The following is a 19,495-nucleotide window of genomic DNA, read 5'->3' as shown; positions in this document are numbered from 1 at the left end:
ATGCAAGCTAACAACTATAGAAAGAATGACTCTGTTAGTTTAGCGCCGCCCCCCCCCCCCAGCCGAATTTGACGCCCGGGGCACAAGCCCCGCCTGCCCCCCCCCCACCTATACGTCCATGCTCGAGCCCTTACTCACCACCTGGTCGTCGCCACTGCTTGTGTTAGCCGGGAGGGGCGGTATGGTGACCTCGCTTCCACGCCCCCACTGTCGGTGGTTGTACCGGTTCTTCGGAAGCGATTATTTTCATACCCCCTCCCCCCTCCCCCCACACGGCAGTCTCATCGGACAACGGTCCCTCCGGGGTGGACGGGAAGGCTAGTGAATCGTTCGCGAATAAATTCCGCGACAGGATTAAAAAAAAACAGAGGGACTTCCATTATTGGATTTTTTTTTAACGATAGGTTTAAATTAATCCACATCTCGGAGCAGTTTTTTTTGTTTATAAATTTCAAAATACGGAGGTTTAGCGAAGATTAGTTCGCATGGAGCACAACACAAGCCTGAAGGGAAAAAAAAATGCTGGTTTGCCTACGGTTGGGTGCTTCGCTTATGTTGGCAATGTTATCACTTTAATCCCGAAAAAAATATTTGAGGCCAACTCTTTGAAAACCAGTCGTCACTCCTATACAACACAGCTTCTTATAAAGTGTCGAATTAATAGAAAGCTATATTAAATGTCATTTAGAGCACAATTTACCCCCCCCCCCCCCCAAGGGATACATCGTCTTTCCAATATAGTATACACAAACTTTCAAATAACTTTATATATATTGTAAATTACCTCTTCTTTTTTTACTTTTTGTGTCTTTTAATTTACTACATAAAATTAAAAGGTAATAATGAACACAATAGAGAATGTTATGGATTTGGGCGCCTTGTATTACGGTTAACCTAACCTAGTGATCATTAATGAAGAACACAAATTGTCGTTAGTCATAACAATAAAAATCAATATTTATTTTATAATAAATAATTGACAAGTGTAACATACATTACCTGAGTAACAGCTTTCTCGAGAAATCAAAAAAAAAAAAAAAATTAGTGCGTGGAGTCCCTCCACGCGGAAGAAGTGAAACTTCGTAATGTGGAAATGAAAATAGGAAGGGGTAGAAATTGATTTTTAGTGAAATCATATTGTATCAAATCAAACTAAAAAAATAAAGGAAATAAATTTGTAACGATTCATAGATTGATTTTCAGAAAGAGAGAGAGAGAGAGAGAGAGAGAGAGAGAGAGAGAGAGAGAGAGAGAGAGACCTATTGAATGTGTGTAAAAATAACTTTTTTATGAGAGCAGAGTTTCATGAAATCATTCAACGATAAAATCTGTTAATATAATCAAGCGGACGGGTTCGCCCCAAGGAGAAAATTGACGCGGCGAGACCTCGTAGACATAGAGAAATGACACACACTCACTATTTATGTGTCTATGAAACATGATTTTTTTCTGCAATTTAAATTGTAATATACAAAAAGGGTATTGAAAATTGAAACAAATATGGCGACAATACAAACTGTCAGGATATGTATTTTTTTCTTACTCTCTACTTAGTTCCTTACAATAGCAAAGCTTGCGTTCGAGTGCCACGCATTCACTCTCGCTCTGTCTCTTTCTATTCCCCCTCCCCAGGAGCGTTAAACGTTTAACGCAACCTTATTGGAAGTCGCATTAGAAGTTTCACTTCAATAATTATTTCAAACCTCGGTTCTGATACGGTGGTCACATGCACAACTTTAAATGTCAATTTCTGTAATTGTGTTTGTTAAATTGCTCCAGCTAGTAAGGCACGAAACCCTGACTTCCAAGACCGCTAGACCTGTGTGCGACAGTCCGTTGATATTGAAGTTTAAATTCAATAAAATTACTGAAACCGCGTTACTCTCTAATTACGTGAGAGAATTTTAAGAATGTTCGCTAGGACGTAATTATCGACGTACGACGTTAACGTCACTAAATATCAATGCAGCTGGCCATACCTGAATCCTGGTATAAGGCATAAAACTTCTAAGCCTTATATTTCCCGGTAACGTTATTCCAGTGCGCTGCATTCATTTACCGACATAAACGGTGATTAAATCTTGCGTTTAGCTACAGCTTCGTAGTGACGCTGAAATGCTGAAAATAGCAGAATCCCACACGGGAATTAATGCCGAATCACACCATCTTCCCGGCGTCAGATTACTCTCTAATTTCCATATATTCAAATTCAGCATTATCGGCACTCGCCGACCTGTACAAACATCGACGGTAGGCGTCTTTGTCCCAACCGGCCAATCAGCATGTGATTGTACACGGAATTTCGAACACAGCGGAGCGTTGTTTATGTGGTGTGTCGTCATGGCAACGCCCGAAGCTGCTGGCGCTCGTGACCACGCCAAACAAAACACTGCCGAAAGTCCGGGGAACGAAACGGAACAAAAAATTGAACATTATAACAGATGCAGTGAACCTATAAATACAGTAGTATTACAGTATAAATGTATGTATATATATATATATATATATATATATATATATAGAAAGTTGAATTTGCGCATTTATGCATATTTGTACAAATACCTCTTTATATATGTAAAAGTGTAAATTTTTAGTTTTCTCCACAACCACTCACCGCCTGCATCTCGCAGTTGTGGTGGTATACTGTCCTTGGTTTCTCATCGATTTTAAGGCGGTAGTGTATGTAAGTTGCATTATAATTTTATTTTTATTTTTGACCACGTTTCCCGGTGATCTAAATGGCAACGGCTATTTCTATGTTGATGACTCCGCCGTCTTCATGGAAACAACAGGTGCATTGTTGTATCTTCCTTCATCTCCATGGCAACGACTTTGGCCTTTTTTAATGCATTCTTCGTCTACTGGCAACGGCTATTCCATTGTTAATTATTCCCAGCGAATTTTTGGATTCCATAAATATGTCAAAAATGCAGTTGCATTGCCTACGGAAGGTCGGCGCACTGTTCATTTTGATGTTAAATCCAATTTTTCCGTGACTATGTGATGGCACAAGATTGTGTATTTCACGTCTGCAAAAAAGAGAACTTAATAACCAGATAAGAAAAAAAAAGGTGGGCTCGTATGTCGGCACGGGCATGTAGTTATATTTGAAAGATTTGTGCAATGGGAGTGCATGACTTGATGTGAGTTTTTTGCAGTTTTCTTCTACAGACACACATGTGCTTAGCAATGGCGTATGTCCAAAAGCTAACATCAAGTCACGGGCATGTACCTGGTGCAGTGGAGTGTCCTCTGGAGCACAGGGTGGGCATGAGGGTGGCCGTGTTGCAGAAATGCCTGACCACGCTGGACTTCACCTCCCTGGGGACACGGGCATGTACCTGGTGCACTGGAGTGTGCTCTGGAGCACAGGGTGGGCATGAGGGTGGACGTGTTGCAGAAATGCCTGACCACGCTGGACCTCACCTCCATGGGGACACGGGCATGTACCTGGTGCAGTGGAGTGTGCTCTGGAGCACAGGGTGGGCATGAGGGTGGACGTGTAGCAGAAATGCCTGACCACGCTGGACCTCACCTCCCTGGGGACACGGGCATGTACCTGGTGCAGTGCAGTGTGCTCTGGAGCACAGGGTGGGCACGAGGGTGGCCGTGTTGCAGAAATGCCTGACCACGCTGGACCTCACCTCCCTGGGGACACGGGCATGTACCTGGTGCAGTGGAGTGTGCTCTGGAGCACAGGGTGGGCATGAGGGTGGACGTGTTGCAGAAATGCCTGACCACGCTGGACCTCACCTCCATGGGGACACGGGCATGTACCTGGTGCAGTGGAGTGTGCTCTGGAGCACAGGGTGGGCATGAGGGTGGACGTGTTGCAGAAATGCCTGACCACGCTGGACTTCACCTCCCTGGGGACACGGGCATGTACCTGGTGCAGTGGAGTGTGCTCTGGAGCACAGGGTGGGCATGAGGGTGGACGTGTTGCAGAAATGCCTGACCACGCTGGACTTCACCTCCCTGGGGACACGGGCATGAACCTGGTGCAGTGGAGTGTGCTCTGGAGCACAGGGTGGGCATGAGGGTGGACGTGTTGCAGAAATGCCTGACCACGCTGGACCTCACCTCCCTGGAGACACGGGCATGTACCTGGTGCAGTGGAGTGTGCTCTGGAGCACAGGGTGGGCATGAGGGAGGACGTGTAGCAGAAATGCCTGACCACGCTGGACTTCACCTCCGTGGAGACACGGGCATGTACCTGGTGCAGTGGAGTGTGCTCTGGAGCACAGGGTGGGCATGATGGTGGACGTGTAGCAGAAATGCCTGACCACGCTGGACTTCACCTCCCTGGAGACACGGGCATGTACCTGGTGCAGTGGAGTGTGCTCTGGAACACAGGGTGGGCATGAGGGTGGACGTGTAGCAGAAATGCCTGACCACGCTGGACCTCACCTCCCTGGGGACACGGGCATGTACCTGGTGCAGTGGAGTGTGCTCTGGGGCACAGGGTGGGCATGAGGGTTGACGTGTTGCAGAAATGCCTGACCACGCTGTACTTCACCTCCCTGGGGACACGGGCATGTACCTGGTGCAGTGGAGTGTACTCTGGAGCACGGGGTGGGCATGAGGGTGGACGTGTTGCAGAAATGCCTGACCACGCTGGACTTCACCTCCCTGGAGACACGGGCATGTACCTGGTGCAGTGGAGTGTGCTCTGGAGCACAGGGTGGGCATGAGGGTGGACGTGTAGCAGAAATGCCTGACCACGCTGGACTTCACCTCCCTGGGGACACGGGCATGTACCTGGTGCAGTGGAGTGTGCTCTGGAGCACAGGGTGGGCATGAGGGTGGACGTGTAGCAGAAATGCCTGACCACGCTGGACCTCACCTCCCTGGGGACACGGGCATGTACCTGGTGCAGTGGAGTGTGCTCTGGAGCACAGGGTGGGCATGAGGGTGGCCGTGTAGCAGAAATGCCTGACCACGCTGGACTTCACCTCCCTGGAGACACGGGCATGCACCTGGTGCAGTGGAGTGTGCTCTGGAGCACGGGGTGGGCACGAGGGTGGCCGTGTTGCAGAAATGCCTGACCACGCTGGACTTCACCTCCCTGGAGACACGGGCATGTACCTGGTGCAGTGGAGTGTGCTCTGGAGCACAGGGTGGGCATGAGGGTGGACGTGTTGCAAAAATGCCTGACCACGCTGGACTTCACCTCCCTGGAGACACGGGCATGTACCTGGTGCAGTGGAGTGTGCTCTGGAGCACAGGGTGGGCATGAGGGTGGACGTGTAGCAGAAATGCCTGACCATGCTGGACTTCACCTCCCTGGGGACACGGGCATGTACCTGGTGCAGTGGAGTGTGCTCTGGAGCACAGGGTGGGCATGAGGGTGGACGTGTAGCAGAAATGCCTGACCACGCTGGACTTCACCTCCATGGGGACACGGGCATGTACCTGGTGCAGTGGAGTGTGCTCTGGAGCACGGGGTGGGCACGAGGGTGGCCGTGTTGCAGAAATGCCTGACCAACGCTGGACTTCACCTCCCTGGAGACACGGGCATGTACCTGGTGCAGTGGAGTGTGCTCTGGAGCACGGGGTGGGCACGAGGGTGGCCGTGTTGCAGAAATGCCTGACCACGCTGGACTTCACCTCCCTGGAGACACGGGCATGTACCTGGTGCAGTGGAGTGTGCTCTGAAGCACAGGGTGGGCATGAGGGTGGACGTGTAGCAGAAATGCCTGACCACGCTGGACCTCACCTCCCTGGGGACACGGGCATGTACCTGGTGTAGTGGAGTGTGCACTGGAGCACAGTGTGGGAATGAGGGTGGACGTGTAGCAGAAATGCCTGACCACGCTGGACTTCACCTCCCTGGAGACACGGGCATGTACCTGGTGCAGTGGAGTGTGCTCTGGAGCACAGGGTGGGCATGAGGGTGGACGTGTAGCAGAAATGCCTGACCACTCTGGACCTCACCTCCCTGGGGACACGGGCATGTACCTGGTGCAGTGGAGTGTGCTCTGGAGCACAGGGTGGGCATGAGGGTGGACGTGTAGCAGAAATGCCTGACCACGCTGGACTTCACCTCCCTGGAGACACGGGCATGTACCTGGTGCAGTGGAGTGTGCTCTGGAGCACAGGGTGGGCATGATGGTGGACGTGTAGCAGAAATGCCTGACCACGCTGGACCTCACCTCCCTGGGGACACGGGCATGTACCTGGTGCAGTGGAGTGTGCTCTGGAGCACAGGGTGGGCATGAGGGTGGACGTGTAGCAGAAATGCCTGACCACGCTGGACTTCACCTCCCTGGAGACACGGGCATGTACCTGGTGCAGTGGAGTGTGCTCTGGAGCACAGGGTGGGCATGAGGGTGGACGTGTAGCAGAAATGCCTGACCACGCTGGACCTCACCTCCCTGGGGACACGGGCATGTACCTGGTGCAGTGGAGTGTGCTCTGGAGCACAGGGTGGGCATGAGGGTGGACGTGTAGCAGAAATGCCTGACCACGCTGGACCTCACCTCCCTGGGGACACGGGCATGTACCTGGTGTAGTGGAGTGTGCTCTGGAGCACAGGGTGGGCATGAGGGTGGACGTGTAGCAGAAATGCCTGACCACGCTGGACCTCACCTCCCTGGGGACACGGGCATGTACCTGGTGCAGTGGAGTGTGCTCTGGAGCACAGGGTGGGCATGAGGGTGGCCGTGTTGCAGAAATGCCTGACCACGCTGGACCTCACCTCCCTGGGGACACGGGCATGTACCTGGTGCAGTGGAGTGTGCTCTGGAGCACAGGGTGGGCATGAGGGTGGACGTGTTGCAGAAATGCCTGACCACGCTGGACCTCACCTCCCTGGGGACACGGGCATGTACCTGGTGCAGTGGAGTGTGCTCTGGAGCACGGGGTGGGCATGAGGGTGGACGTGTAGCAGAAATGCCTGACCACGCTGGACTTCACCTCCCTGGGGACACGGGCATGTACCTGGTGCAGTGGAGTGTGCTCTGGAGCACGGGGTGGGCATGAGGGTGGACGTGTAGCAGAAATGCCTGACCACGCTGGACTTCACCTCCCTGGAGACACGGGCATGTACCTGGTGCAGTGGAGTGTGCTCTGGAGCACAGGGTGGGCATGAGGGTGGACGTGTAGCAGAAATGCCTGACCACGCTGGACCTCACCTCCCTGGGGACACGGGCATGTACCTGGTGCAGTGGAGTGTGCTCTGGAGCACAAATTGGGCATGAGGGTGGACGTGTTGCAGAAATGCCTGACCACGCTGGACTTCAAGTCCCTGGAGACACGGGCATGTACCTGGTGCAGTGGAGTGTGCTCTGGAGCACAGGGTGGGCATGAGGGTGGACGTGTAGCAGAAATGCCTGACCACGCTGGACCTCACCTCCCTGGAGACACGGGCATGTACCTGGTGCAGTGGAGTGTGCTCTGGAGCACAGGGTGGGCATGAGGGTGGACGTGTAGCAGAAATGCCTGACCACGCTGGACCTCACCTCCCTGGGGACACGGGCATGTACCTGGTGCAGTGGAGTGTGCTCTGGAGCACAGGGTGGGCATGAGGGTGGACGTGTAGCACAAAAGCCTGACCACGCTGGACCTCACCTCCCTGGGGACACGGGCATGTACCTGGTGCAGCGGAGTGTGCTCTGGAGCACAGGGTGGGCATGAGGGTGGACGTGTAGCAGAAATGCCTGACCACGCTGGACTTCACCTCCCTGGAGACACGGGCATGTACCTGGTGCAGTGGAGTGTGCTCTGGAGCACAGGGTGGGCATGAGGGTGGACGTGTAGCAGAAATGCCTGACCACGCTGGACCTCACCTTCCTGTGGACACGGGCATGTACCTGGTGCAATGGAGTGTGCTCTGGAACACAGGGTGGGCTTGAGGGTGGACGTGTAGCAGAAATGCCTGACCACGCTGGACCTCACCACACTGGGGACACGGGCATGTACCTGGTGCAGTGGAGTGTGCTCTGGAGCACAGGGTGGGCATGAGGGTGGCCGTGTTGCAGAAATGCCTGACCACGCTGGACCTCACCTCCCTGGGGACACGGGCATGTACCTAGTGCAGTGGAGTGTGCTCTGGAGCACAGGGTGGGCATGAGGGTGGACGTGTTGCAGAAATGCCTGACCACGCTGGACCTCACCTCCCTGGGGACACGGGCATGTACCTGGTGCAGTGGAGTGTGCTCTGGAGCACGGGGTGGGCACGAGGGTGGCCGTGTTGCAGAAATGCCTGACCACGCTGGACCTCACCTCCCTGGGGACACGGGCATGTACCTGGTGCAGTGGAGTGTGCTCTGGAGCACAGGGTGGGCACGAGGGTGGACGTGTTGCAGAAATGCGTGACCACGCTGGACCTCACCTCCCTGGGGACACGGGCATGTACCTGGTGCAGTGGAGTGTGCTCTGGAGCACGGGGTGGGCACGAGGTTGGCCGTGTTGCAGAAATGCCTGACCACGCTGGACCTCACCTCCCTGGGGACACGGGCATGTACCTGGTGCAGTGGAGTGTGCTCTGGAGCACAGGGTGGGCATGAGGGTGGACGTGTAGCAGAAATGCCTGACTACGCTGGACCTCACCTCCCTGGGGACACGGGCATGTACCTGGTGCAGTGGAGTGTGTTTTGGAGCACGGGGTGGGCACGAGGGTGGCCGTGTTGCAGAAATGCCTGACCATGCTGGACCTCACCTCCCTGGGGACACGGGCATGTACCTGGTGCAGTGGAGTGTGCTCTGGAGCACAGGGTGGGCACGAGGGTGGACGTGTTGCAGAAATGCCTGACCACGCTGGACTTCACCTCCCTGGAGACACGGGCATGTACCTGGTGCAGTGGAGTGTGCTCTGGAGCACGGGGTGGGCACGAGGGTGGCCGTGTTGCAGAAATGCCTGACCACGCTGGACCTCACCTCCCTGGGGACACGGGCATGTACCTGGTGCAGTGGAGTGTGCTCTGGAGCACGGGGTGGGCACGAGGGTGGCCGTGTTGCAGAAATGCCTGACCACGCTGGACCTCACCTCCCTGGGGACACGGGCATGTACCTGGTGCAGTGGAGTGTGCTCTGGAGCACAGGGTGGGCATGAGGGTGGACGTGTAGCAGAAATGCCTGACCACGCTGGACCTCACCTCCCTGGGGACACGGGCATGTACCTGGTGCAGTGGAGTGTGCTCTGGAGCACGGGGTGGGCACTAGGGTGGCCGTGTTGCAGAAATGCCTGACCACGCTGGACCTCACCTCCCTGGGGACACGGGCATGTACCTGGTGCAGTGGAGTGTGCTCTGGAACACGGGGTGGGCACGAGGGTGGCCGTGTTGCAGAAATGCCTGACCACGCTGGACCTCACCTCCCTGGGGACACGGGCATGTACCTGGTGCAGTGGAGTGTGCTCTGGAACACGGGGTGGGCACGAGGGTGGCCGTGTTGCAGAAATGCCTGACCACGCTGGACCTCACCTCCCTGGGGACATGGGCATGTACCTGTTGCAGTGGAGTGTGCTCTGGAACACGGGGTGGGCACGAGGGTGGCCGTGTTGCAGAAATGCCTGACCACGCTGGACCTCACCTCCCTGGGGACACGGGCATGTACCTGGTGCAGTGGAGTGTGCTCTGGAGCACAGGGTGGGCATGAGGGTTGACGTGTTGCAGAAATGCCTGACCACGCTGGACTTCACCTCCCTGGAGACACGGGCATGTACCTGGTGCAATGGAGTGTTTTCTGGAACACGGGGTGGGCACGAGGGTGGCCGTGTTGCAGAAATGCCTGACCACGCTGGACTTCACCTCCCTGGGGACACGGGCATGTACGTGGTGCAGTGGAGTGTGCTCTGGAGCACAGGGTGGGCACGAGGGTGGACGTGTTGCAGAAATGCCTGACCACGCTGGACTTCACCTCCCTGGGGACACGGGCATGTACCTGGTGCAGTGGAGTGTGCTCTGGAGCACAGGGTGGGCACGAGGGTGGACGTGTTGCAGAAATGCCTGACCACGCTGGACTTCACCTCCCTGGGGACACGGGCATGTACCTGGTGCAGTGGAGTGTGCTCTGGAGCACAGGGTGGGCATGAGGGTGGACGTGTAGCAGAAATGCCTGACTACGCTGGACCTCACCTCCTTGGGGACACGGGCATGTACCTGGTGCAATGGAGTGTGCTCTGGAGCACAGGGTGGGCATGAGGGTGGATGTGTAGCAGAAATGCCTGACCACGCTGGACTTCACCTCCCTGGGGACACGGGCATGTACCTGGTGCAGTGGAGTGTTCTCTGGAGCACAGGGTGGGCATGAGGGTGGACGTGTAGCAGAAATGCCTGACCACGCTGGACTTCACCTCCCTGGGGACACGGGCATGTACCTGGTGCAGTGGAGTGTTCTCTGGAGCACAGGGTGGGCATGAGGGTGGACGTGTAGCAGAAATGCCTGACCACGCTGGACTTCACCTCCCTGGAGACACGGGCATGTACCTGGTGCAGTGGAGTGTGCTCTGGAGCACAGGGTGGGCATGAGGGTGGACGTGTTGCAGAAATTCCTGACCACGCTGGACTTCACCTCCCTGGAGACACGGGCATGTACCTGGTGCAGTGGAGTGTGCTCTGGAGCACAGGGTGGGCATGATGGTGGACGTGTAGCAGAAATGCCTGACCACGCTGGACCTCACCTCCCTGGGGACACGGGCATGTACCTGGTGCAGTGGAGTGTGCTCTGGAGCACAGGGTGGGCATGAGGGTGGACGTGTAGCAGAAATGCCTGACCACGCTGGACTTCACCTCCCTGGAGACACGGGCATGTACCTGGTGCAGTGGAGTGTGCTCTGGAGCACAGGGTGGGCATGAGGGTGGACGTGTAGCAGAAATGCCTGACCACGCTGGACCTCACCTCCCTGGGGACACGGGCATGTACCTGGTGCAGTGGAGTGTGCTCTGGAGCACAGGGTGGGCATGAGGGTGGACGTGTAGCAGAAATGCCTGACCACGCTGGACCTCACCTCCCTGGGGACACGGGCATGTACCTGGTGTAGTGGAGTGTGCTCTGGAGCACAGGGTGGGCATGAGGGTGGACGTGTAGCAGAAATGCCTGACCACGCTGGACCTCACCTCCCTGGGGACACGGGCATGTACCTGGTGCAGTGGAGTGTGCTCTGGAGCACAGGGTGGGCATGAGGGTGGACGTGTTGCAGAAATGCCTGACCACGCTGGACTTCACCTCCCTGGAGACACGGGCATGTACCTGGTGCAGTGGAGTGTGCTCTGGAGCACAGGGTGGGCATGAGGGTGGACGTGTAGCAGAAATGCCTGACCATGCTGGACTTCACCTCCCTGGGGACACGGGCATGTACCTGGTGCAGTGGAGTGTGCTCTGGAGCACAGGGTGGGCATGAGGGTGGACGTGTAGCAGAAATGCCTGACCACGCTGGACTTCACCTCCATGGGGACACGGGCATGTACCTGGTGCAGTGGAGTGTGCTCTGGAGCACGGGGTGGGCACGAGGGTGGCCGTGTTGCAGAAATGCCTGACCAACGCTGGACTTCACCTCCCTGGAGACACGGGCATGTACCTGGTGCAGTGGAGTGTGCTCTGGAGCACGGGGTGGGCACGAGGGTGGCCGTGTTGCAGAAATGCCTGACCACGCTGGACTTCACCTCCCTGGAGACACGGGCATGTACCTGGTGCAGTGGAGTGTGCTCTGAAGCACAGGGTGGGCATGAGGGTGGACGTGTAGCAGAAATGCCTGACCACGCTGGACCTCACCTCCCTGGGGACACGGGCATGTACCTGGTGTAGTGGAGTGTGCACTGGAGCACAGTGTGGGAATGAGGGTGGACGTGTAGCAGAAATGCCTGACCACGCTGGACTTCACCTCCCTGGAGACACGGGCATGTACCTGGTGCAGTGGAGTGTGCTCTGGAGCACAGGGTGGGCATGAGGGTGGACGTGTAGCAGAAATGCCTGACCACTCTGGACCTCACCTCCCTGGGGACACGGGCATGTACCTGGTGCAGTGGAGTGTGCTCTGGAGCACAGGGTGGGCATGAGGGTGGACGTGTAGCAGAAATGCCTGACCACGCTGGACTTCACCTCCCTGGAGACACGGGCATGTACCTGGTGCAGTGGAGTGTGCTCTGGAGCACAGGGTGGGCATGATGGTGGACGTGTAGCAGAAATGCCTGACCATGCTGGACCTCACCTCCCTGGGGACACGGGCATGTACCTGGTGCAGTGGAGTGTGCTCTGGAGCACAGGGTGGGCATGAGGGTGGACGTGTAGCAGAAATGCCTGACCACGCTGGACTTCACCTCCCTGGAGACACGGGCATGTACCTGGTGCAGTGGAGTGTGCTCTGGAGCACAGGGTGGGCATGAGGGTGGACGTGTAGCAGAAATGCCTGACCACGCTGGACCTCACCTCCCTGGGGACATGGGCATGTACCTGGTGCAGTGGAGTGTGCTCTGGAGCACAGGGTGGGCATGAGGGTGGACGTGTAGCAGAAATGCCTGACCACGCTGGACCTCACCTCCCTGGGGACACGGGCATGTACCTGGTGTAGTGGAGTGTGCTCTGGAGCACAGGGTGGGCATGAGGGTGGACGTGTAGCAGAAATGCCTGACCACGCTGGACCTCACCTCCCTGGGGACACGGGCATGTACCTGGTGCAGTGGAGTGTGCTCTGGAGCACAGGGTGGGCATGAGGGTGGCCGTGTTGCAGAAATGCCTGACCACGCTGGACCTCACCTCCCTGGGGACACGGGCATGTACCTGGTGCAGTGGAGTGTGCTCTGGAGCACAGGGTGGGCATGAGGGTGGACGTGTTGCAGAAATGCCTGACCACGCTGGACCTCACCTCCCTGGGGACACGGGCATGTACCTGGTGCAGTGGAGTGTGCTCTGGAGCACGGGGTGGGCATGAGGGTGGACGTGTAGCAGAAATGCCTGACCACGCTGGACTTCACCTCCCTGGGGACACGGGCATGTACCTGGTGCAGTGGAGTGTGCTCTGGAGCACGGGGTGGGCATGAGGGTGGACGTGTAGCAGAAATGCCTGACCACGCTGGACTTCACCTCCCTGGAGACACGGGCATGTACCTGGTGCAGTGGAGTGTGCTCTGGAGCACAGGGTGGGCATGAGGGTGGACGTGTAGCAGAAATGCCTGACCACGCTGGACCTCACCTCCCTGGGGACACGGGCATGTACCTGGTGCAGTGGAGTGTGCTCTGGAGCACAAATTGGGCATGAGGGTGGACGTGTTGCAGAAATGCCTGACCACGCTGGACTTCAAGTCCCTGGAGACACGGGCATGTACCTGGTGCAGTGGAGTGTGCTCTGGAGCACAGGGTGGGCATGAGGGTGGACGTGTAGCAGAAATGCCTGACCACGCTGGACCTCACCTCCCTGGAGACACGGGCATGTACCTGGTGCAGTGGAGTGTGCTCTGGAGCACAGGGTGGGCATGAGGGTGGACGTGTAGCAGAAATGCCTGACCACGCTGGACCTCACCTCCCTGGGGACACGGGCATGTACCTGGTGCAGTGGAGTGTGCTCTGGAGCACAGGGTGGGCATGAGGGTGGACGTGTAGCACAAAAGCCTGACCACGCTGGACCTCACCTCCCTGGGGACACGGGCATGTACCTGGTGCAGCGGAGTGTGCTCTGGAGCACAGGGTGGGCATGAGGGTGGACGTGTAGCAGAAATGCCTGACCACGCTGGACTTCACCTCCCTGGAGACACGGGCATGTACCTGGTGCAGTGGAGTGTGCTCTGGAGCACAGGGTGGGCATGAGGGTGGACGTGTAGCAGAAATGCCTGACCACGCTGGACCTCACCTTCCTGTGGACACGGGCATGTACCTGGTGCAATGGAGTGTGCTCTGGAACACAGGGTGGGCTTGAGGGTGGACGTGTAGCAGAAATGCCTGACCACGCTGGACCTCACCACACTGGGGACACGGGCATGTACCTGGTGCAGTGGAGTGTGCTCTGGAGCACAGGGTGGGCATGAGGGTGGCCGTGTTGCAGAAATGCCTGACCACGCTGGACCTCACCTCCCTGGGGACACGGGCATGTACCTGGTGCAGTGGAGTGTGCTCTGGAGCACAGGGTGGGCATGAGGGTGGACGTGTTGCAGAAATGCCTGACCACGCTGGACCTCACCTCCCTGGGGACACGGGCATGTACCTGGTGCAGTGGAGTGTGCTCTGGAGCACGGGGTGGGCACGAGGGTGGCCGTGTTGCAGAAATGCCTGACCACGCTGGACCTCACCTCCCTGGGGACACGGGCATGTACCTGGTGCAGTGGAGTGTGCTCTGGAGCACAGGGTGGGCACGAGGGTGGACGTGTTGCAGAAATGCGTGACCACGCTGGACCTCACCTCCCTGGGGACACGGGCATGTACCTGGTGCAGTGGAGTGTGCTCTGGAGCACGGGGTGGGCACGAGGTTGGCCGTGTTGCAGAAATGCCTGACCACGCTGGACCTCACCTCCCTGGGGACACGGGCATGTACCTGGTGCAGTGGAGTGTGCTCTGGAGCACAGGGTGGGCATGAGGGTGGACGTGTAGCAGAAATGCCTGACTACGCTGGACCTCACCTCCCTGGGGACACGGGCATGTACCTGGTGCAGTGGAGTGTGTTTTGGAGCACGGGGTGGGCACGAGGGTGGCCGTGTTGCAGAAATGCCTGACCATGCTGGACCTCACCTCCCTGGGGACACGGGCATGTACCTGGTGCAGTGGAGTGTGCTCTGGAGCACAGGGTGGGCACGAGGGTGGACGTGTTGCAGAAATGCCTGACCACGCTGGACTTCACCTCCCTGGAGACACGGGCATGTACCTGGTGCAGTGGAGTGTGCTCTGGAGCACGGGGTGGGCACGAGGGTGGCCGTGTTGCAGAAATGCCTGACCACGCTGGACCTCACCTCCCTGGGGACACGGGCATGTACCTGGTGCAGTGGAGTGTGCTCTGGAGCACGGGGTGGGCACGAGGGTGGCCGTGTTGCAGAAATGCCTGACCACGCTGGACCTCACCTCCCTGGGGACACGGGCATGTACCTGGTGCAGTGGAGTGTGCTCTGGAGCACAGGGTGGGCATGAGGGTGGACGTGTAGCAGAAATGCCTGACCACGCTGGACCTCACCTCCCTGGGGACACGGGCATGTACCTGGTGCAGTGGAGTGTGCTCTGGAGCACGGGGTGGGCACTAGGGTGGCCGTGTTGCAGAAATGCCTGACCACGCTGGACCTCACCTCCCTGGGGACACGGGCATGTACCTGGTGCAGTGGAGTGTGCTCTGGAACACGGGGTGGGCACGAGGGTGGCCGTGTTGCAGAAATGCCTGACCACGCTGGACCTCACCTCCCTGGGGACACGGGCATGTACCTGGTGCAGTGGAGTGTGCTCTGGAACACGGGGTGGGCACGAGGGTGGCCGTGTTGCAGAAATGCCTGACCACGCTGGACCTCACCTCCCTGGGGACATGGGCATGTACCTGTTGCAGTGGAGTGTGCTCTGGAACACGGGGTGGGCACGAGGGTGGCCGTGTTGCAGAAATGCCTGACCACGCTGGACCTCACCTCCCTGGGGACACGGGCATGTACCTGGTGCAGTGGAGTGTGCTCTGGAGCACAGGGTGGGCATGAGGGTTGACGTGTTGCAGAAATGCCTGACCACGCTGGACTTCACCTCCCTGGAGACACGGGCATGTACCTGGTGCAATGGAGTGTTTTCTGGAACACGGGGTGGGCACGAGGGTGGCCGTGTTGCAGAAATGCCTGACCACGCTGGACTTCACCTCCCTGGGGACACGGGCATGTACGTGGTGCAGTGGAGTGTGCTCTGGAGCACAGGGTGGGCACGAGGGTGGACGTGTTGCAGAAATGCCTGACCACGCTGGACTTCACCTCCCTGGGGACACGGGCATGTACCTGGTGCAGTGGAGTGTGCTCTGGAGCACAGGGTGGGCACGAGGGTGGACGTGTTGCAGAAATGCCTGACCACGCTGGACTTCACCTCCCTGGGGACACGGGCATGTACCTGGTGCAGTGGAGTGTGCTCTGGAGCACAGGGTGGGCATGAGGGTGGACGTGTAGCAGAAATGCCTGACTACGCTGGACCTCACCTCCTTGGGGACACGGGCATGTACCTGGTGCAATGGAGTGTGCTCTGGAGCACAGGGTGGGCATGAGGGTGGATGTGTAGCAGAAATGCCTGACCACGCTGGACTTCACCTCCCTGGGGACACGGGCATGTACCTGGTGCAGTGGAGTGTTCTCTGGAGCACAGGGTGGGCATGAGGGTGGACGTGTAGCAGAAATGCCTGACCACGCTGGACTTCACCTCCCTGGGGACACGGGCATGTACCTGGTGCAGTGGAGTGTTCTCTGGAGCACAGGGTGGGCATGAGGGTGGACGTGTAGCAGAAATGCCTGACCACGCTGGACTTCACCTCCCTGGAGACACGGGCATGTACCTGGTGCAGTGGAGTGTGCTCTGGAGCACAGGGTGGGCATGAGGGTGGACGTGTTGCAGAAATTCCTGACCACGCTGGACTTCACCTCCCTGGAGACACGGGCATGTACCTGGTGCAGTGGAGTGTGCTCTGGAGCACAGGGTGGGCATGAGGGTGGACGTGTTGCAGAAATGCCTGACCACGCTGGACCTCACCTTCCTGGAGACACGGGCATGTACCTGGTGCAGTGGAGTGTGCTCTGGAGCACAGGGTGGGCACGAGGGTGGACGTGTTGCAGAAATGCCTGACCACGCTGGACTTCACCTCCCTGGAGACACGGGCATGTACCTGGTGCAGTGGAGTGTGCTCTGGAGCACAGGGTGGGCACGAGGGTGGCCGTGTTGCAGAAATGCCTGACCACGCTGGACTTCACCTCCCTGGAGACACGGGCATGTACCTGGTGCAGTGGAGTGTGCTCTGGAGCACAGGGTGGGCATGAGGGTGGACGTGTAGCAGAAATGCCTGACCACGCTGGACCTCACCTCCCTGGGGACACGGGCATGTACCTGGTGCAGTGGAGTGTGCTCTGGAGCACGGGGTGGGCACGAGGGTGGCCGTGTTGCAGAAATGCCTGACCACGCTGGACCTCACCTCCCTGGAGACACGGGCATGTACCTGGTGTAGTGGAGTGTGCTCTGGAGCACGGGGTGGGCACGAGGGTGGCCGTGTTGCAGAAATGCCTGACCACGCTGGACCTCACCTCCCTGGGGGTGGGCTCGTGTGTCGGCACGGGCATGTACCTGGTGGCCGGGATGGTGGCCCGCAACGTGGCTGGACCTGGAGCCGTCATCTCTTTCGTCATCGCCGCCGTGGCGTCCATATTCTCAGGTGAGTCCTACCCCCCGTCTCTACCTATCCTTATTCCCCAACATTTCTGTTCCCTCCCTATCCAACCTCCCGAAAATCCTTTCTCCGCAGAGCGAGCGCAGACAAACTTACGATATTACTAAAATAAATAGCAGAATTAAGAATTATTAACAGTGTTAGGAGCAGCGAGTAAATGTACAATAAATTTACTATGTACCATTTAATATGGCAGATTAGGCCAGAAAGAAATAAAAATACAAATTGTACAAACTCTATAAGGATATATAAAATAATTAAAAATACCATTAACGCTTTACACCTAGGATGACTACAATTGCTACAATCCAAGTTTCAACAAAAAAATCTACCTCGGATCTGAGATATATATATTTTTTATTTACGCCCAAAAAAATAGGTTAATACTAAAGCATTAAAAAATATATAATACAAATTATAAAGGCCTATAAAATTGTTACATATACATCCTTAATTAAAACGCCCGGGCGTAAGTTACCATTATTTTAGTGTGTCACAATCTCACGTGATGTGCAGCTAGAACTTGATTCGTTTCGACGTCATGGTGTTGTTTTCATTTGGAAATAAGGAAGAAAAATACTTTTCATGTAAGGTATTTACCAGTTTTTTTAATCACAGATTTTTTTTTTTAAAAATTAACATTAAAATTTTAGTGTAATAGTTTGAGTGTTTGTTGAAAAATAACTGAAACCACACAACACTCCTATTTTCAGATGCTACGAACATGGACAATTTAAACGTCCTTTTCAAATATCTATTTCGATATTTGTCGTAAAGTTTTCTGCTCGCACACAAAAGCGAAGATGCCAATGGTAACACTTAAATGTCACACTGAAATATTACCAATTCTTAAGGGACATTATTACTGATATTTAAGTTTTTATTTGAAACAAGAACGATTTTTTTATCCTTATTCGAAAAATGCGTTATATAAGGGTTTATCTTAACTTCTCATTAATACTAAGTCTTTCAGAGACGATGAAAGACAACGAGATGCTGATAGAACATTGATGGAAATAACTCGTTATCTTGCCACCGATTCCCTTCTATAGATCTGTTATTTAACAAACACTGGATTTATAAGCGACAAGTTTGCTAACATTGACATACTTGAGACCAATGCCAGACGATACAGTACACTCCACGGCCCTAACCGGAACTATGCCCATAAGAGTCGGCGTTCCTCCAACTGTACTTCGGTGGCCCAGTCAAATACTGTAGCGCCTTTGACAATAGGGAAAAAAATTACTTATTTCTTGAGTCTCGGGAGACAAGGACAGATGCTACCAGTGCTTTGAGAATCATTCTCCCCCGAAACTCCGATAACGTTCCTTCCAATAATGGATAAGACATTCACGCCGACCACAACTGTGCCTTGAGACACGAATGCCTGACACAAACCACACGGAGTGGGCTACTTTATCTTCATGACCCGCGTGATGCATCAAACAACCGCTGTTATCTGTGACAACTACTGTGATCGGACACACGTTTTAAGTGATCATCATCATGTCACATAGTCAAAGAACTTCTAATATTCGTTACTATCATTTGGATACGGTTACTCCATCAAGTAATCACGAGACAACATTATAGGGTAATCGTCAGGGTAAGATGACACTTTTATCATTTTTCGTATTTAAATATCAAAAATGATATTACTTTTCTTTTGGACAAGTAGTACAAGAATACTCGTTAACTGAAAAAAAAAACAACTATAAACCAAAACTATAATTCCCAGAAAATTCCTTTAATTAATATACGTTTCCTGTAACCAGCGAACAAGTTGGTCGTTGAGAAAACTGAAGAGTAGGGTCCCGGGGTTCATGTCCTGTAATGTGACGGGAGTTGCCTGTCACCTGCCAGACGGACTGACGTGGCGTCTCGCTATTGGGCGACGGACAGAGGGTCATCTCAGAAGCTCACGTGCCCGACCCAACGGAGCGACTGCCGTTCGCCTGCCATAGACCAGTCTTCCTCGCGTCTGCGCCTTGCCCCACCCACTTCTGCTCGGTCGTCGGAATCCTTCAAGGCGCGTCTCAGCAGCGTCCACAGCGCGTGTTCTTCAAAGCACAAGCTGCACAACAAATACAGCCGTAAAGATAATATGACCAAAATTAAAGAACAAGCGCACAGATTTTTCTGAACTAAAAGGGAATCTGATATCATTATTTTTTCTCTTTAACATAG

The 19,495-nt window shown here is 55.5% G+C and overlaps 1 protein-coding gene across 1 annotated transcript in view; it reads left to right on the top strand.

Moving 5' to 3' along the window:
* Window positions 1-19,495, top strand: part of LOC134532395 (probable cationic amino acid transporter) — a 77,252-nt gene that overhangs the window by 8,186 nt on the left and 49,571 nt on the right. The window contains exon 2 of the mRNA XM_063368835.1: window positions 17,137-17,290. Coding sequence (XP_063224905.1) covers window positions 17,137-17,290 — 154 coding nt within the window. The remainder of the gene's footprint in view (window positions 1-17,136; window positions 17,291-19,495) is intronic.

Source organism: Bacillus rossius, chromosome 5 (assembly GCF_032445375.1).
Source record: "Bacillus rossius redtenbacheri isolate Brsri chromosome 5, Brsri_v3, whole genome shotgun sequence".
NCBI classification, from domain to species: Eukaryota; Metazoa; Arthropoda; class Insecta; order Phasmatodea; family Bacillidae; genus Bacillus; species Bacillus rossius.
Note: the sequence above shows the minus strand (reverse complement) of the source record. Positions and strands in the feature narration are given on the sequence as shown.